The following is a 20,716-nucleotide window of genomic DNA, read 5'->3' as shown; positions in this document are numbered from 1 at the left end:
CACATGTCCACGCAGGACAGCCCCTCACACCCACCCTGGCCAGACCCTGAGGCACTGAAGTTGTAGCACTTGGTGTTCTTGGGGTCCCATGGACAGTCTCCAGCGGGCAGGAGCCCGTTCACTGATCTTGCAGCCTTCAGAGTCATTTACAAAAAATCTACCCCAAATACTTGCAGACTATTTGGATTTTGGATAAAATCTTTTAAAATATGAAAGATCGGCATGCCTTTGGAATACCTTTGTGTGTGTGCACGCATGTGATTAGTTATTCAATCAAATACCATCTCCTTACCCATCCACAACATATAATAAAACACAGAATTACCCACAAGTTGGTAAAATATATTTTATTTGTTCATAAAAAGAAATAGTATGAATTACCAGAATTTCATTTTCCTAGAAACATCTTTCTCTGTGTAAAATTAATTTGTGTTATACATAGGACAAAATACTTGATTTAATTTTTTTTTCTTTTTGTACATATTGGTTATTCTAACATCCAGGTTATAGAGGACACACTGCTAGAATGTGCAGTATTCCAGATTACTGGGCTGAATGAAACTCAGTCATAAATTAATGTTACAAAAGTGAGAAAAAAAATCTAACCACACCTTGAAGTTTTACTGACCATCTTTCTTGATCAACTGAAAAGAAAAAGGACATTGACTTCCATGTCAGCCTTTTAGACACTATGCGTTTCTACTTTAGCGGAACCTTCCATTTTCCTTTCTCATGAAAATATCCTGGTGGGATCTGAAACTGCGTTTCTCCAAAGGCCTACAATGTACCTGTCACTCAAAATGACTTCGTAGGAGGATCCCATGAAGAAGACAACTTTTCTTCCTTCATCTTCCAATTAAACGTTTATGATGCAGTTACTACACCTAAACACCCTTCCAGGTACCACTTACCAAGTACGAACACCCCAAAGACAGCGTGGGCTCGACAGGAACAACAACAACCTCCAAATATTTTGTTAACCTTTTTGTTTGTTTTTAAACAAACTGAGCGGAATAAAGTACCCCATGAATATCAGAGCTTCTCCTGTAATGAGGAAGAAAACTAGAACGCGTTAGGACAAATTGCCAAACCAGAAATGGTGTTTGTCTTCTAGCAGCTAAAAGGTTAAGTCGGTGGCCGTGCAGACTTCTCCAGGAGGAAGACACGTGTGCCCTGTAATAAGTATCATGCGATGGGGTGTAACCTTGGGGCCGATGCTGAGTCAGGAGCCGTCAGGAACTGTAAGCCGTCAGACTCCTCGGAAGAGATGCACAGGAAGTCTGATTTATTTGTCCTCCACAGAAAAACGCGCTCTAGTCCTTCAGTGCTAATTATCGACATCTGTTTGGATTCAAGGATTTGACCCAGAATAGAATCTTGACTCACTTCAGTGTTCATGACTAAATGACCCTCCTTCTCTCTGAGGATTTCCTGTTTTAGTTTTAAGGCAGGGAATAAACAACTTAATCGAAAATGGTCCAGCTTAGAAAGGCAAGCAGGGCCCTGGAGGGGAGGGAAAAGTTCACGTGCATTTCCCCACTGCTTCGTGGCAAACCCTTCTCTGAACTTTTTTTGCAAGCTGACATCACGCACCGTGTCAGAGCACGAGAGTGGACAGAAAGCGGACAGGGCAGGATCAGGTGGCAGGTGGGGGCTGGCTTTGACTTTAAGCGATGTTATGCTATAATGGAAAAGAGGTGTTCCCAGTGTTATTTCTAATGAGCCTTCTGATAGGAGAAATGCACGATCAATTAGCACCCTTCTGAAGATGTCTTTGACACCCAAGCAGCAAGAGGGAAGAGCCATGCCATGATCACGGGCATTCCCCTAAGTGCAGGTCTACACGGCTTGGTAGAGGCAGTAACAAAGCTATGAAATGCACACAGCATCTCAGGAATGCACAGAGCTCCCGCCTCCAGTCCCCGTGCGCCCATCCTCCTATACCTTAGCTTTGCAGCTAAGCACGAACTAGCTACGTCGGGGCTAAAACTTGTGGGCAAAGACAGACCAGATTATCAATAAGACATCCCTTAAAGACCAGTGTTTTGTTTCACTGGCGAGCAAGTTATCCCATAGAACATACCAAAGTGTCCTTTGTAAATATCACAACCCAACCATTTTGACAATATCTTCCCATATATTCCTTAGTGAAAGTATAACACAAATGACAATTCTTTGATATTGCTATACGGTTACCCAACTGCCACTAGCTGGTCATCACAAATGACCCCTCCAGTGCCCCCTCCACGAAGAGGTAGGGGAGAGAATTCTGCATCAGCAGCAACAGTGCTGGAACCCCTTCTGCCAGGGCCTGGCTAAAACAAGGGACAGCGGCACAGGCTCGAGCGCTTATGGGCAACACGGGCCAGCGTTCCCAGTCTCTCTACAAGAGCCTCTCCTGGTTCTCGCTGTTTGCCTGTTGGCTACAGACCGTGTTGTCTGAGATGAGCTAGGAATTCCAGGGAGGGGAGTTCCAGACATCAAACAGGGGCTGGCTCTGCACCTAGCGGCACCTTGGTAGACTCAGATGGCGTGGGATGAACCCGGCCCCTTCAGGTCTCGACACCCTTGGTTCGATCCGGGGGTTCTGCTAGCCTAGGGGATTCTTTGGTGTGCCAAAGCAGAGCCGTCTGCCTGGAGAACGGAACACGATGCACTCGCGTGCAAATTAGAAGGGATCGTCTTTATTTCTAAAGCAGCACCCGAGCATCTCAGACGCGGGACCTTGCAGAAGTGGGGACGGATATTTGCATACGCTTCAAGCCAGTTATTGAACCAGGGATGGGGCAGAAGATGAGGCAGGGGCATCCTTCAGAATCAAAAGGTAAAGTCAAGGGCCCTGACAGGCAGACTCTAAAAGGATGTGGATGTCCCTGCCAAGGTAGTGATTCCCCCGCGTGCTGAGCGGACTTGGGGGGAAAAGCTAGCGCTGTGGTTTGGCGTCTACGCCCTCGGATGTGTCAGCACGTCAGCGAGGAAGCTGCTATGGGAAGGTCTGGCAGCTCAGAGCTCCCAGAGGTGCCCAGGCAGGAAGGGAGATGGAAGCTTCCGTATGGGGAGGTGGGCAAGTGCATCCAGACAGCGATCGAAGGCTGCATACCCGTAACAACGAAAATCTCAAGTTGTGCTTTTCTTCTTTTTAAATACAATGGGTAGAAAGAAAGAAAAAAAAAAAAAAAGGAAGCACCATCCATTGTGAAGACAAGAAGAAAATCTTAGAAACACTTTGGAATGTGAACAGATTACGGGACTCTCAAGAGCGTGGCTAGGCAGCTTAGTGAGTTAATTGCTTATGAATTAAAAATAAATTATTATAAAATAGATTTCTGTACATTTTACATACATATAATCTCTCTCAATATTTCCTAAGCCCCGGGTGGGGAGGGGGGCGGGGCAGGAGGGTCTGATCAGTCCCAGCCGAAGTCGTGGCCCGTCATCTGGTAGAACTTGCGGTTGAAGGGCCGGTAGAAGTCGCGCAGCCGCCGCAGGACATGGCCGTCGATCTCGGGGTGGGGTCTGCCCTTGGTCTTGCCCAGGCAGTGAGGGCGGCCGCTGCCCTCGGCCTTCTTGAGGCAGGGGAAGCCCTTGGTCTGGTTGAAGTAGAAGTGCTTGTCGGAGATGATGCGCTTGAGGCCCAGGAAGTCCTGCACGCGGCCCAGCTCGCCGGCCGGGTCGCGCACCAGCCGCTCGCCGCTCACGAAGAGCAGCTGGCGGGCGGGGAAGTGGCGCAGCCAGCGCTCCAGGTGCTCGGCGTACAGGCCGATCTGGATGGCGCTCCACGCCCGGTCCACGAGGCCCGCCGTCCGGTTCCTGAAGGCCAGGCTCTCGAAGCTGGGGATGTCGGGCCGCTTGGACAGCGTCTGCGTGTAGTCCGAGACGGCCCTGGTCACCGGGTCCCGCACCACCACCAGGAGCTTGGTGTCCTTGGACATGGCCGAGATGCGCGCGGGCGCCTCGCGCGTCACGAAGTAGCTGGGCGTCTTCTCCATGGTGATCTGCCCCTCCAGGGTCCTCGGCATCAGGTCCCTGCGCGGAGCAGAAAGGCACGTTAGGGCCTGAAAAGTGAGCTCCTTCCCAGCAGAGGGAGGGTCTTACAGACCCGGAGCCTGAGTTGAGGTACCAACTGCTCCGCTTACTAGATGTGTGACCGTGATCGCGGAGAAGTCGCACAGACGCAAGGCTGTGCACCCCTGGTTCCTCGCGGATGTACTTAATGGGAAATAATAACACTACCGATCTCCTACGGTTGTTGTGATGATTAAACGTCTTCATATACCTCAACAGCTTAGAAAAGTGCCTGGCATAGGCAGGGAGACTTGTATGACATCTTTCTTAGCATAATTTAAACATAACTACGTAGGCAAAACTGCTATAACCTACAGGAAAGATAGGACATGATATTTGGACCAAAAAGCAGTTCTGTGTGGTGATTAGTACTAAAAATCAGAGGCATCAATGATGTAAGACTGTGTCTGATTTGCTCCCTGACTTCCAGCATCCAAACATGTGAAACGGGAATGATTTCCACCCACTGCATTTGGTTGTTGCGGGGTTTGTAAAATGAAAGCATTTAGCTTAACATTTAAGCACTGTGGGCTTGGACATCAGACCGCCTGGGTTCAAATCCCAGCTCGGTCACTTATAAGGTGTCTCATTTTCAGCAACTTACTTTCTGGCCTTCTCTCCTCAGCTGTAAGAATAAAGATGATAACACCAACCTTATGGGAGTTTAATGAGGATTAAGACAATTAATGATCATAATATGCTTTGAACGTGCCTGGCATATGTTATATATTCGATATTCACTAGCTGCGGCTACTACTCCATTATTATGATCATTATGACCGTGTTCAGTACACAGTTTATAGCACACAGTAGGACCATGCTGAACATGCATGTGTACACGTTGGTGTGTGTACATCAGAAGATGTGTTACCTAATCGGACACTAAGTAGCGGTCACAGATGTACAATCTTCCATTTGCTACGGGATAGAGATTTCTGATTGATTCCAACCTGGGCCCAGAAATTGGAAAAAAGACAATTTCCACATCATTTTTGACCAAATATCTACCTCTCAGTAGGACATTCTGAACTTCCAGCTTCAAGCCATCCCTAATCTACTGAGACCAAAATCCCTCTAGGGAGACATTTATGGAAATGATGATATAAACTCTATTGCAAGAGGCAGAAAGGGCAACGGGCTCCTCCTTCACAGCTAGTTAGAGGAAGCATGCTTCTCCCCGAAGGACTGCCTTGCAGCCCTGCAGCTGCCCCCGGCTTAAGCTAAAGCTGGATTGACCCACTTTGCCCATTAACCACTTAGACAAACGTAGCCGTGTCATCAGGCTAACGTGACGAAGGATTAAAGAGGGGCCCGGCTCTCAACTTATCTTGCATTTCACTCAAAAGCAGATCGAGTTTGATCAAGTCCGAGCTGTTTCCAGTGTTCAGCCATTTGTACCTAGACTGAATCTACAAGAAAGGGTTTACTATTCAGAATCCAAGTGCTATACCGCTATGACTGAGGGAAACCCGACCCGCCAAGGTCTCCAGGGCCAGGGCAGATGGAGTGGGTTTGGGGTCTGTCTTCAGAGGGTCTAAACGCGTAGGAACTTTGAATGAACCAGAGAAGTTCTAAAAGCCTTATAATTCTGATGTTCTCCAGTAGCAAAGGTTGCCCTAATTTTCTTTTTCTGCCTCTTTTCTTTCTTCAGATGGCACGCCTCCTCCCAGGGTCCAGCAAGTGAACTTACTGTTTGAACTGGCAAATTACACAACAATAAAGAGGAAGGTTATTGAAATGGATGTAACCCAACGCACTACAGCCGAACAGAGGCCAAGACATTGACACAAAGCAGATGATGGAAGTCAATGAACTTGAACTTCAGAGAGGGGACAAGCGGCAAGCCACATTGGGTCGGGGTGGGCCCATCTCCCCCTTGGATTGAGCAAAACTAGGAAGAGTCAGGGAAACATCCGGTCCCCTGTTTCCCTCTCCTGGGGGAGAATGACCTCTTGCTTGGTTACAGAAATACCCCACCTATGCACACTATTGTAAATAAAATAGATAACCAACAAGGACCTAGTGCAGAGCACAGGGAACTCTACTCAATATTTTGTAATAACCTATAAGGGAAAAGAATCTGAAAAAGAATATAGATAGACAGATACAGATATATGTATAAGCGAGTCACTGTGCTGTAACCTGAAACTAACGCAATGTCGCGAATCAACTTTACCCCAATAAAAAAAAAATACCCGCACGTTTCCTGACCTCCAACAGCAATCTTTTTTCTTAATTCTAAAGATCTACTTGTTAACCTACATACAGTGAACAATCATTCTTGGTGTCCAGTTGCATGGCTTCGGACACATACATAGAAATCTTTAACAACCAGCATCACCGGTTCTATCACTCCCAAATCTTCCCCTTGTGCTGCCCCTTTCCAACGAAGAGCTCAAAGCAAGCACCTTCCACAAGGCAAATCCCCTTACAAATAGCCCAAGGCTGCCCAAATCCTTGTTTGGATACCCTTGGGAGGAAAATCTTGATTGAAAAGAGAAAATGGTCAATAGAGACTTAGACATTTTGACATCACAGATCTATTTACTGTTGCTTAAAAAAAAAAAAAAGAAGCTACAAGTTTTCATGAGGGTGAACATCCCTGGCCACATGCCTGCCTTTCCAGGCCTCAGCCTCCTGGTCTGTGAATTAGCACCGAAGAGGAGGTCGCCTTCTGACCAACTGCTCTGAGGACGATCCCACTGTGGGGTCAGGTTGGTAACCGGCCAGGAAGCCGAAAGGCTGCATCACTTTTAGCTGCTCCCAAAGCCCACGTCCGGCCCCTGAGAATTCAAAAAACAACAGAGCAGCCAGGAGAAACCTTTACACACAGAAGAATCAGGATTTCTAGGAAGGTTACACCTCTCCTCCCCACCCTGGAAACAACTAAATAAATAAACCTCCACAGTCCGAAATCCACGTGGGGAATAAGGATGCCCGCCCCCTTTTTTTTGAGCAGCTGATAAACCCGCAAGTATCAGCAGCAAAACTCAAAAACGCTGGGATCCCCAGAGATGCAGGGAGAGGTGGGGCTGAACAGGTAGAGCACAGAAGATGTTTAGGGCGGTGAAAATACCGAGTGATACCGTCATGACGGACACGTGTCATTATGCGTTTGTCAAGCCCACAGAACGGACATCTCCAAGGGTGGGCCCTGCTGTATGTAAACTATGGACTTGGGGCGATGATGACTGATGTGTCAGTGTAAGCTCATCGTAACCAGTGGACCACTCTGATGGGGGAAGGCTGTGCTTCGCGGGGAGCAGGAGACCTACAGGAATGTGGCTGAACCCCAAATTCACGCGCCGGTGCTCGCTTTCTGGAACTTTGATCTTTCTGCTTGATTTTGCTGTGACCCTAAAACTGCTCTAAAAAATAAATAAATAAAATCTGCTTTAAAAAAAAAAAACAGCAACCCCGACCACGCTGCGATCCCTTCTCTCCTTGGCTTCCTGTCTGTGAAGGATGGTTTCCTCCTTGGGAAGAACGGGGTCGCACACCCTTGCACCCTCAGCCCGGGCCTCAAGTGCAGGTGCAGCACGCTCACCGGGGTCCTTTCCTAACCCTCACCTTCCTCTGCGGCTCCAGTCGAGGGCTCTCCCTGGGATGCTGGGATCACGGCACCTGTGACCACTCAGGAAAAAAGAAAACCCTTTCCTCCCAGGGAACACTGAGGGCTGTCAAAGGTAGCACATCTTAACCTGTGACAGGCAAGATCAGGGACTAAACAGCCAACTTCCTGCCTTGAAAATACATGCCAGAAAAACTCAGACAACGAACAAAAAATAACAAGTCTTCTTTTATGAAAGGATGCCCTTGGGTTCCTGGGATCTGACTGCTCGGCTGCCCAAGCCCCTCCCTCATCCTTTCCTCCTCCAGAGGCCTGGCCTACCCTGCCTGGTCCCCAAGGAAGGCAGTTAGGCTGAGGTTAGTTGAGTGCGTCAATCTCCCCATCACAGAGGCCGGGGAAGCGCTCAGTTGGCTAACTTGAGAAGGGCAGAAGGGCAGCTGGGGGGTCACAGGGAGGGGACATTGCCAAGGAGCAAACTGCAAAGCTGCCGACAGTCCCGGAGGTGACAGACACTGGCAGGGTCGGGGGCGAGGAGAGGGCACATGTCCCCAGAAGCTAGCGGGTGCTCTGGAGTCCCCAGGGTCATTAGAGACCTAATCAGAGGGGTTTCTGTAGTGACAAGTGTGCGGGAAGCTGGTGTCACCTCTTCTGAAGGCGGCTGTGCTCACCACGATACCACCGATGTCACATGGCTGTCACCTCTTCTGAAGTCCCATCTACCAGCCCTGAACATCCACCCCAAACTCTTCCCCGGGGCGGTGCCTTTCTACCTTGTGACCTTATAAATTACAGTGGACTTCGGGGGGAGGGGAGGGGGGCAAAGACAAAGGTCCAGCCTTGTAGCTTCCATCCCGACAGAAAGATGAGACACCCAGGGATGAGAAAGGAACTCTTCCTGTAAACTTGACTGTGGACAAGGAGACACCGGCAGCTCCTGAGACTTGTAACTCGAGCTGTAAGTTGTAACCCTGGGAAGTTTCTTCTTTAAAGCAGTTTTCTTCCCAGGGGGGGGGGGGGGGGGGGGGGGGGGGAGGAAGATGGGGATCAGCTCAGCCCCTTCTTATCTGGAACCTTCTTCCTTTGTAGGAAGTCTCTGAGCCCACCAGATCGGAGCTCCCCTTCAAAGGGCCACATCTCCATAAATAATTATCTCCATTTGGGTGAGATGTTTGCATATCAAAGAACTCCTCTGGGAGGGTTTCAAATAATTTAAAATGAAATTGTAAATACTCTGTTGCTCTCCGTGTCTCTCTGGTCCCCAGGAGCAGCTGGGCTCCCGGAAGTGATGTCATTATTCATTATAAAGTTTACTGGGTCTTTTTACTTTCTTTCTTTCTTTTTTTTTCTTTCTTTTTTTAAGGTAATGGGTAGGAAAGAAGAAAAATAACAAAGGATGGACTCCCCCGGGTCCCCTCCTTGGCCAACCCTCTCTCCTTTCTCCCTGCCCAGCCCCCAACCCCACTGCAAGGATTTGGCCTCCATTGTCCTAGAATTTCAATACTGCTCAGAAAATGAAAAGCCTTTGAATGCCATAAGGGGGTGGGGCTCAAAAGAGCATCTCACTCCTCTGGGTCAACTCAAGATTCCTTTCATTTTGGCATAGTCCTCTGTTATAGACCCTGCTTCACAAAGGCCTGAGTTCCTGTTCCTCGAAGGGGCTGGGGGGCTGGGGGGGGTGGAGGGAGGGTTTCAATTAAAAGCTAATAGCCTTTTGTGTCTGCGCTCTGTGGGGCGTTGCTCGTGTTTATCGGACCTCACTGTGTGCGGGCACAAATCATGTGAAATCAGAGTAATCTGTGTCCCGTTTCCTGAAAAAAAAAAAGAAAAAGAAAAAAATTTTTTTCATCAATAGAAAAAAGTTTTCCGGGAAGCACACTCTCTCGAAAGTCAAAGTAAAATCAGCCCTGCCATTGGGCAGACAGGGCAGAGCAGGGGACCCCGAAAGGGGAGAGCAGGGCACCAGATGCAGAGGCGGAAAGGCTGCCGCTGAAGCAGCTCTGCCCCTTCCTGCTTCGGCAGATTCTTCTCTGTGCAGACCTGACCTGCTCATCAGAGATGAACTCTCATCAGTGCGGGCTTCCCGTCTGGAACCGGCTCCTTTTCCCTGGGGCGGTGGGAGCCCCAGCTCTGCCTGGGTTACCTCCCAGGCAACAAAGGGCCAGCCCTCAGGCTGTTACACTGACTGGTGTGTGTCACAGGCTCCGGTAAATCCTCTCCCAGCTCCCTGCTTCATCCCAAGAAAGTCTGCCTACCCTGTGCCCTGGGCAACGAGGTGCAAATGTTTGTAAACAGGCCCTTACTCCAGAGCTTCTGAGCCATTCCACACCGCCCGTCAACACAGCGTGGATGAAAATCACTTCCCCACCAGGGAAGCACCGCCCCCCCCCCCCCACCCCCACCCCCACCCCCACCCCACCCACTCCCGCTTCTCCCAGGGCAAGGGGAGGGACTTCCTGGCCCAGCGAAAGCCCAGTGGGCACTGGGCACACGAAGCCCTGGGCTCTGGTTCCTGCCCTGCCACTGACAAGAGCCTAAGACCTCGGACGAGGCACTCAAAGCTTTGGGCTCAGTTTCCTGTGTATAAAAATTAATGGACTGGGGGACTTCCCTGGTGGTGCAGTGGTAAAGAATCCGCCTTCCAATGCAGGGGACAGGGGTTCGATCCCTTGTCGGGGAACTAAGATCCCACGTGCCACGAGGCAACTGAGCCCAAGCGCCACAACTACTGAGCTCTCACGCCTCAACTAGAGAGCCCGAGTGCTAAAAACTACAGAGCCCACGCGCTCTGCGGCCCACAACTGGAGAGGCGACCGCGCGCCACAACAAAAGAGCCTGCATATCACAACTAAGACCTGACGCAGCCAAAAAATAATAAACAAAATAAATATAAAAAAAATAATGGATTGGTTTAAAAGGGGGTTCTTAGGCTCTAAAATTCTGTACGGGGACCCTTACAATCTCCATCTCTTTCTCCCCACCCTCATGCCACCCCCTGCTCCTCCAGCCAGCCATAGGTTGGCACAAGTTGGCAAAGGAGAACCTATATAAATATTCGATGATTGAATTGGTACAAAGTGTACTTCAAAGTGTACCTTGGGGGTACAGATCAACCCCAAGAGTGCAATTCAGGTGGAAGTCAATGTCAAGGGTGTCCTAAAACTAGGCACTCACTCGTTAGGCAACCTGGTGCCTGGTGGAATAGAAAGGAAAGTAGGGTTCAAGGTCAGGCTGTGTGTCTTCAGGCGAGTTGCCTAACATCTCTGAGCTGTCTCTCTGCATTTGTAAAATGGAGATATTTGTCCTGCTTTAAAAAAAAAATGAGATTCAAATGTAGTTCATATGTGAATAAGCTCTTAAAGCAGCAAAACCCTTCCTATGGGTAAGGTGGAATGAACCCCACTTATGTCCCCTCTTTATTATCTCCTTTGACTTATGGCTCTAAATAGTAGGGATATTTCTAGGGAAATATTGCTAAGGAAAAAGAAATTCCACATTGGTTCTTAAATTCAAAGTCTCCTGTAAAACAAATATTTGAAAGAGTCTCCGTTTCCTGAAATTCTTCACTTGTGCTAGGAAGGATCCCATGTTTGGACCTTCCTTCTTAGTTCCCTGGTAGGACCTTGGAGACCAAGAAAAACCAAACTCCCCTTCTTGGGTTGACATCACTGAACGGATGTGATGATCCAAGCCAAAGGGGAGCAGGAAATGAGGCAGTGTTTCATGTGAACGCATCCTACTTTGGAGGGTTCTTTCTTTCTCTCTCTCTCTCTCTTTGCTTCCTTCCTTCTTTCTCTCTTTCCTGCTTTCCTTCTCTCCTTCCTTCCTTCCTCCTTCTCTCTCTCTCTCTCTTTCTTTCTTACTTTCTTTCCATGGCAGAGAATGAGGTTTACCTGAAGTAAAACAGCCCATTTAGGGGCAGGGGTCCATCCCTGGCTGCTGAAAAGAAACAACCCAACTGCGGAAACCAGATTCACAGAATGAAGGGTTGATATAATCCATTACCTTCCTGCCTCCTGACTGCAGGGACAGTAGGAGTTTGGGATGAGAGAGAAATCCCAGTCAATCCTCGACTTAAGTCCAAGACAATGGCCCCATCCCTCTCCCTGCTCCCCTTCTACTTTACAAAGAGAACTCTACTTTATGGTTATCAACTGAAAAGTTGATATAAAGTATAAAGTAAATTAGGTCAATAAAAACCCCAGACGTAAGTTTGAGTTAAGCTAAACTGAAGGGAAATGAGAGCAAAAAAACTTCCCTTACCACAGGCTTTAAATAGCTCGAGAACATTTTAGAGAAGAAAAGAGGTGCTTTCTAGAGAACATCCTTGGGAGTGTATAAACCTGGAGACACTGCTGACAAAGAAAACCCTTCAGTTTCTTATTTGCACGCCGATAATCAGCAGCAATTATTTCTTCCCAGTTGGTCTGACCTAGTGCTTGAAGCTGATCGGAAGGTGTCTAGAGAAAGGAAGTGACATGGCAAGGCCGATGGAAACTCTGAAGACACCCATCAGGACTTCCCCGGTGGTGCAGTGGTTAAGAATCCGCCTCCCAATGCAGGGGACACAGGTTCAAGCCCTGGTCTGGGAAGATCCCACATGCCGCGTAGCAACTAAGCCCGTGCGCCACAACTACTGAGACTGTACTCTGGAGCCTGCGAACCACAACTACTGAGCCTGCGTGCCACAACTACTGAAGCCCGCGCGGCTAGAGCCCGTGCTCTGCAACAAGAGAAGCCACTACGATGAGAAGCCCGCGCACCACAAGGAAGAGTAGCCCGCGCCCACCACAACTAGAGAAAGCCCGTGCGCAGCAACGAAGACCCAACGCAGCCAAAATAAATGAATAAAATTATTTAAAAAATAAAATAAAGACACCCATCAAAGTGCCCTCTCTCCTACTCTTTTGGGGATTCTCAGCTTGTGAAGTACGGAAGCTTTCCAGAGCCAGTTTTCAGGAGGAGAAAGTCGCATCCATTCATTATCACAGGTCACCATTTTTTAAATAAAAACTCAGTGCATCTGTAACAGATTACTATATAAAGTCCAACTTGCTTGTGTGTTTCATGTCCAAAGATAGGACAGATGGAAAGTCTTGGCGGCTGAAGCTCTGCTCAAGTGTTCTGTATTACTTGAGCACGTCTCATCAAGATTGTTCAAATTCTATGAGAACTTCCTGATAGACGGTGAGTCTTAAAATTTCCAGCGATTCTTCTGTGCTTGAGACAAAGCGTTCCCTCCCCCCGACTCCACAACTCGCACAAGGGAACAAAACTGTAAGCGCCGGGGAGATCAAATAACCAAATGGGTAGTGAGAGGGCTGCTAAGAATTACAAGCAAGATTAGCCTTTTACCCTGCATTAGCCCCAGTGAAAAACTTACCCTGTAACTATTTTTAAGCCCTAATGACGATTTCTAAGAACAAAAGGTGTGGTTGAATCTTATGGCCCGCCATGTTTTGTTTTGTATTTATATGGACGGTGAATTGTAAAGATTTTTATCTTCAAAAGAAATACAAGAACAAAACCCAGCAAAACACCCAGCATAGGAAGCACTGGAAAATAATCTGCTGGATGAACACATAAACGAATGAATGAAAGGAAGTGAACTAGCAGTGCTTAAAGCCAATGACTAGAGGTCACAATGCAAATATGTAAAGAGAACTGGGGGCAATCTGGGATCATAAATTACCATGTGGGCCAGGTTTGAAAATGGTGAGCATCTCAGGACCCCAATGCTCAAAGGAGTTAATGCTAGAGCAACATTTATGTATCATCCTACCCATTATATTAGGTGACACATTTACATTACGAGGCCGAACACATAAAGAAGGTCTTGACCTTGAGTGCTAAGCTACAGCAAAGAACAAGTTCCTTATGTCACCTGTGGAACAGAAGCCAGCCATGGGCGCCTCTTACTTTCGAACTTTGGATGTACCACCTCTTGGGGCCGGTAATAAACCACTTTCTCTCAAAATGATAAGTGGTCGCTTTAACAACAGTAAGAAAAAAGAAATGACTCTAATGAGCTGATGTCTATTCATTGTCATTTTACTTATTATTTTGCTTAAATTATTAAAATTCATTTGCATTCATCAAATGATGGTGGGGTGAGATACCCCACATGTCTCTCCCCTGGGTCTCAAAAAGAAAACGGACCAGGAATGTGGACATAGTCTCTCTCACGGATGGTTAAGGAATCAGTGAAATGGCACGTAGCTATCATCCACGGGGATGATTCTTGCCCTCCAGGGGCTTACTGTGTATTTAGAGAGAAATTCCACATCCAGGAAGTTTGCCAATACATATTGCATTGAAATGTGGAAAAGAAGCGCCCAGACATCGTGTCCTTTGGGACATCTAAAGCTTCCTTGAGCTGGTCCCAAGGGCGGGTGGAAGTGAAGATATCAAGAACAGAAGATACCCGGGTGTAAGAACATAAGACAGTGATTGAAACATTGGGCTTGGACTGAAGTTTGTTTGTTTGTGGAACGGTGAGAAAAAAGGCAAGAAAGATTGGAAAGCAGGCTGGAGTGGTCCCCTTTCCCCTCTGCTCTCACGATGTTCAACATGACATTCAAGCTCCCTGCCCAGGTGTCTCCCTGCTTTTCCCTAAGGACATGCTATGTCCCCTACCTTCCTTTTTCACCCTTCACCCCAGCCATGGGCGAGCAGAGCCCTCCTCCTTCTAGTACATTCCTATGGCACTCATTCCTTCCCCAGGCTGGGCTAGCAATTCTGCTCCCCTCTTAGGACCACCACTCTCCCTGCAAATACACATATGCGTGTGTGCGTGCATACGCACAAACGTTAGCATAACCTTTCTCTAGCTGCTATTATAGACTTCGAGGGGGTTGAGGACTGGGCTCTGCCTTATTTGCACTGTGGCCAAAATATATGGCTCTTAGATGAATGAAGGGTAAATGAATAAACGAACAAACGCCAGACAGAATTTGGATTTGATCTCAGAGGCAATGAGAAGCCACATCAAACGTGGGAGGTGAGTGGCTTCAAGACGTAGCAGGAGTGGGGGAGACTGTGCTTCCCAGCAGCATATTTTAAACAGATCTGGGCTTTTAGCTGGTGATAAATTCCATGAGGCTACTGAGGACTGATACAAGAAGATGTAAAGACATTTGGAATAGGCAGAAAAGATTACTGGATGTCTCCAGTGGAAAACTGTGCTGTGTGTTATCTGGAGCTAGCCTTTTTATTGCCTTTGAGATATTCTGCAACTCTGTAAATTATAGGCAACAACATAGCAAAAGGCAATGTAAGTCTGGACCATTGGCATGCAAATAAGTGCTTTCTGGTGGAACTTCTGTGGGTTTCCTTTTCCACCTCCCACTACATGGAAAAAGCCAGTTTCCACCTATTTGTAATTCATCTCAATGCTCCTTTATGTCAAGGAAACTTAAGTTCTTTTGACTTCTCCTTTGGACCAATGGTAACATCTGTCTGGTTCTCATTAATATTGGGTCGGCCAAAAAGTTCATTCCGTTTTTTCTGTAACATCGTATGGAAAAACCCGAACCAACTTTCTGGCCAACCCAATAATAAGTAAAATAAAATCCTTAACGTGCTCATTAAAGAAATATAAACCTTAACATTATAACTGGATGAGAGTCCTGATTTTACCTTTTGCTTTTAGAAAATTACCCTTTACCAAAAAGGCTGGATTAGCCATGTGCTTTTTACGAGTGCTATCCAAAAGAAGATGTGGTACATAATAGACAATGGACTCGGCCATAAAAAAAGTCATTTGCAGCAACATGGATGGACCTAGAGATTATCATACTAAGTGAAGTAAGGCAGAAAGAAAGACAAATACCATAGGATATCACTAATCTGTGGACTCTGAAATATGACACAAATGAACTTATCTACGAAACAGAAACAGACTCAGACATAGAGAACAGATTTGTGGTTGCCAGGGGAGGGGGATGGAGTGGGAGGTTGGGATTAGCAGATGCAAACTACTATATATAGAATGGATAAATAACAAGATCCTACTGTAGAGCACAGGGACCTATATTCCATATCCTGTGATAAACCATAGTAGAAAAGAATATGAAAAAGAATGTATAGATATGTACAACTGAGTCACTTTGCTATATCGCAGAAATTAACAGAACGTTGTACATCAACTATACTTCAGTAAAATAAATTAAACAAAAAAAATAAGAGTGCTGTCCACACCAGTGGCTGTTACCCCACAGCATCCTCTATATATAACCCCGTCCCCAACTTAGTACCAAGAACAGCCATACTTTCTTTTGAGCAAACAGCTTGTTTGAGTGATTCGTGTAACTGAGGTGTGTCTGCCTGTGAAGGCTGCCGTGGAGCTGAGGGTCATGTCCACTGTCATTTGAGAGACATTTCTCAGGCCAGTTCCTGGCTCCATTTTATGGCCCCGCTATCGATTCTCCTGTCTTACTCTCACATTTTATGTGTTTGTGGCCCTTTCGGTATCATTCACAAGTCACCTGGAGTATGTGTTCAAGGAGGGCAGATACACAATAAATGCAGTTCCACAGATCTGAGTGGGAAAGCGGTGTTGGGGTGAAAACCACAGAACGGCTGATTCGAAGACACGCAGACGGAAGGAAAAAAGAAAAGCTGGTAACAGGTTTGAGACGAGGAAAGACCTTCAGTTTTTAAGCAAGATGTACTGAGGGCGGAGTCCTTCTGCATTCTGAGTTCACCCACAGAAACTGTAGCTTCCCACACAGTGTTCAGGGTGAGACTCAGAACACAAGGTCGGTGTTCATCCCAGAAACGTTATAAACAAATGAGGGTTTAGGTTTTTGTGTCCGTATGTAAAAAGCAGAAATGGAGAGCAGGTGAGCATCACCCCAGTTTCTAAGCTAGAAAAGGTTTTCTGGGTCCAGGCAGGTCAGCCTGGGGTGGGGTAGCTTTCCTGGGAGGCCAGCCGGAGGCCGGGGGCCGCGAACAATGGCCACCTCTCCCTGAGATGCTCAGCGCTGTTCTCCATTCACCCACAAAACCAAATAAAGACCTTTAAGCTGCTACTTTCCCAAATGAATTCACTTCCAAATCCCGGGCTGGGAACACGCAGCCCTAAGCCCGTGAGCAAACACCCGCTAAAGGAGAGAACAAGAGACACTCTCTCGGCTGCCCCATTAGCACGTTTGGGAAATTAATCCACCCCCCAACCCCTTCAAAGACATTGTTTCCCTGGGCTGGCTGAGTGCACATCGATTAACTTCTCACGTGGAAGCAGGTAGGACGACCAGCTAACAAAAAGAGGCGTGGAATCAACTCACTGTATAAAGGTGCCCAGAGCTGATGCCCCAACCATCTTCTTTTATTCTTTTTCTTTTTTTTTTTTAATGGAAGTATAGTTGTTTATAATATTATATAAGTTATAGGTGTACAACATAGTGATTCAGTATTTTCATAGATTATACTCCACTTAAAGTTATTATAAAATATTGGTTAGGGCTTCCCTGGTGGTGCAGTGGTTGAGAGTCCGCCTGCCGATGCAGGGGACACGGGTTCATGCCCCGGTCCGGGAAGATCCCACATGCCGCGGAGCGGCTGGGCCCGTGAGCCATGGCCGCGGAGCCTGCGCGTCCGGAGCCTGTGCTCCGCAACGGGAGAGGCCACAACAGTGAGGGGCCCGTGTACAGCAAAAAAAAAAAAAAAAAAAAAAAAAAATATTGGCTAGATTTCCTGTGTTGTACAGTGTATCCTTGTAGATTATTTTATACATAGTAGCTTGTACCTCTTCATCCCCTTCTCCTATCTTGCCCCTCCCCACTCCCCTCTCCCCACTGGGAACCACTAGTTTGTTCTCTGTGTCTGCTTCTGTTTTGTTATATTCACTAGTTTGTTTTATTTTTTAGATTCCATATATAAGTGATACCATAAGTATTGGTCTTTCTCTCTCTGACTTATTTCACTCAGCATAACGCCCTCTGGTCCATCCATGTTGCCGCAAATGGCGGGATTTCCTTCTTCTTCATGGCTGAGTAATATTCCACTGCATATATACTGCATCTCCTTAAGCTGTCCCCATGAATCTGGAATTCCAAGAGATTTCTTTACGAGACGAACAGTGTCTGTCCAAGGAAGGACCCCCTTTCCCAGGGCCCTGCTTCCTCTGAAGAGAGAGGGTTTTCCTCTTACTCAGAACAGAAATGGGGCTTGTTAATGATCATGTCAGAATGTTACCCTCACTGACAGGCTGCAAGTCCCAGAGCTGCATCCTCAGAGCAGGGCACTTCCACTTTTAGGGGTTACAGAGAATTTGGGAAAAGAGCTGGGTGCTGGAGTGCACGTGTGTGACACGCATATGAGCCTCAGTACCCAGGTTCAGGGGGATTACAGACCCGTGGGGGCCATCCACGGGCCCAGGTGGAGAGCCCCGAGAAGGCTCGTCAGCAAGGCGCCAGCCACCAGCCAGCTGCTCGACCATCAGAAGCCCAGACGAGGTGGTGTGTTAGGCAGTCAGCGTACTCAGCACGGTGGACACGTGTTCTCCATCCACCTGTGAGGTCAGCATCACAGTTAGGACCCCCAAGCTTCGCTCACCCCCCCAATGCTTTGCCTGAACTACCTCCAAATGGGATACGCCTCTGTGTTTTAGTGACATCGATATGATGAGCTGGCATGACAGTGGTCTGCACGTGGTCCTGTAAAGCCACAAAGACACGGCCCACTGTGATGCTCAACAGGGAAGCCAGTCTGCCTCCAGGCAAGAGTGACTAGGCCTCCTTGTGATCAGAAGATGCGTCTCTCTCTCCTTTGGCTGTTATGAGGTCAACTCTAAGACCCGCGCGCGGCACCTCATCCACCAGAAAGGACTGGGCGCCCAGGCTCTCCGTGGGGCGTCTGCTCCACTTTAGAGCCAGGAGAGTGAGGCTGAGGGCGGTTAGATGGAGTTGCCCCAAGTATCCAGCCACGACAAAGCAAGGACTCGGGCTTCAGAAGGTTCAACTCCGAATGTCACGTTCATCCCAGCTCTCAGCAGTTCTAAGAACCTCCGGGATTAAAATGCTCAAATACAGCAACCATCTCCCCAGACCCATCTGACCCATCTATTATCCTACCCCCTTTCTAGAGAGGCATCCATCTCCCCTCTTTTTCAGACAAAAAAAAAAAAAAAAAATAGGGGCTTCCCTGGTGGCGCAGTGGTTGAGAGTCCGCCTGCCGATGCGGGGGACACGGGCTTGTGTTCCGGTCCGGGAAGATCCCACATGCCGCGGAGCGGCTGGGCCCGTGAGCCGTGGCCGCTGAGCCTGCGCGTCCGGAGCCTGTGCTCCGCAACGGGAGAGGCCGCAACAGTGAGAGGCCCGCGTACGTACTAACTAACTAACTAACTAACTAACTAAATAAATAAATAATAAATAATAAATAAATAAATAAATAAATAATAAATAATAATAATAAATAAATAAATAAATAATAAATAAATAAATAAATAAATAAATGGGGAATTATAAGGGTAAAAATTATAATGGAATAAACATAAATATATATATAAACATATATATATGGAGAGAGAGGATTTAGAAAGTGAAAGCTAAACGTCTCACTGGCTCCCTGCACTTCTGCCCTTTAGCCTTTATTTTAGGAGTTCATTTTTCACCCAACCCAACCGAAACAAATGATATGTGGGATCTTCCCAGACCGGGGCACAAACCCGCGTCCCCCGCATCGGCAGGCGGACTCCCAACCACTGCGCCACCAGGGAAGCCCTAGCCCTGATTTTTTTCAACAGTATCTGTCTCGTAAAGAAATCTCTCGAAACTCCAGTGTCCTGCAGGAGAAAAAGCACTCGCCCTCCAATCCTATAGGACCAACATCACAGACCAGGGCGGCTCTATACGGCTCGCCCAAAAGGCTTTGCTACCACCCTGCTGAGGCCATGGAAAGAATCAAAATTTCTCACAAGGTGTTTTCAGGTATCTCGGACAGAGGAGCTGACCCGAGGCTATACCCGCTCTGCCCTCCTTCTTCCCTTTCAACAAACCAGGTGTGTAGAAGGCAGAGCGAGCTGGTTCTAAACGTCCAGAGGGCAGAAGTCATGACTCAATCCATCGTTAGAAGCAGTGAGACACAAAAGCTGTGCCAGGCGGGACAATCCACTCCAACCAAGAAAAACAGGCTGATAAGTCTTGGGAAGCCACCGAGCAGAGCCCCCAAGAATCAACACGATAGGCTGCCTCCTGTTCTAGCCCATTAACTATTTGAGATTACCATCATGAGGGGAGTCGCCCGTCAGCTGGAAATTAAATTAGCCTGGCTGTAAACCAGGAACGTCAAGTGGAAAATATCTGATGCGCGATCCTGGGGAAAAACTCCACCACCAAACCCCACCCCGTCACGCAGCATCCTTCCATCCTCCAAGCTGGGCCCTTCTGTGCAGTGGCTCTTCTGAACCGGTAAGAAGCACAACGCAGCCCACGGGGTGAGACTTTCCTGGTTCTGGCTTTCAGAGAAAAGCACAGTCCACTGGGGTCACTCCTAGTAAAACAGCCAGAGAGGTGGCCTCACGAGACAAAATGGTAAGAAATGTGGCATTCAGAAAGAGACAGAGTAAGAAATGTTCAGATGAGAAAGAAAGAAGGGGGGGTGAAGAGAGGGAATGGTAAGAAATGTGGCATTCAGAAAGAGACAGTAAGAAATGTTCAGATTAGAAAGAAAGGAGGGGGAGGGTGAAGAGAGGGAATGGGGGCAGGGGATAAACACTCATGTGCACCCGGCATCCCTGCGGATGGTCTGTGCAGAGGCATACGTTCCAGTGAGGAGGCAGCAGGCCCTACCCGCACCTTCAGAACAGGTGTGTGCTTGCAAAACCACCTTGTAATTACCAGGCTTGCCAGTTGGCTGTGGCAGCCAAGCCCCGAGCAGCTTCTAAGGTTGTCGGAACCCAGCATCCGAGGGGCTGTTGCTGCGCAGGTCCTTGAGCTGAGAAGTGGAATTTCTAATTACACGGCATTGGGCTCTACCCTGATGACGGGCTCCATCCAGGCAAGCAGAAAGCACCCAGCTTAGAGGATGTGGGTCCCCGAGCACATCCCAAGAGGATCCCAGCCTTTGCCTGTTTTTCTCGGG

The 20,716-nt window shown here is 47.8% G+C and overlaps 1 protein-coding gene across 1 annotated transcript in view; it reads right to left on the bottom strand.

Annotated features, from left to right (window-relative positions):
* Window positions 1-331: 331 nt before the first annotated feature.
* Window positions 332-20,716, bottom strand: part of LOC113633095 (heparan sulfate glucosamine 3-O-sulfotransferase 3B1) — a 38,704-nt gene continuing 18,319 nt past the window's right edge. The window contains exon 2 of the mRNA XM_027131096.1: window positions 332-4,026. Coding sequence (XP_026986897.1) covers window positions 3,408-4,026 — 619 coding nt within the window. The 3' untranslated portion in view covers window positions 332-3,407. The remainder of the gene's footprint in view (window positions 4,027-20,716) is intronic.

Source organism: Aethalodelphis obliquidens, unplaced genomic scaffold (genome assembly GCF_003676395.1).
Source record: "Aethalodelphis obliquidens isolate GAN/ISIS:26980383/991018 unplaced genomic scaffold, ASM367639v1 scaffold38, whole genome shotgun sequence".
Taxonomy (NCBI): domain Eukaryota; kingdom Metazoa; phylum Chordata; class Mammalia; order Artiodactyla; family Delphinidae; genus Aethalodelphis; species Aethalodelphis obliquidens.
This window is presented reverse-complemented; position numbering and strand designations above follow the sequence as displayed.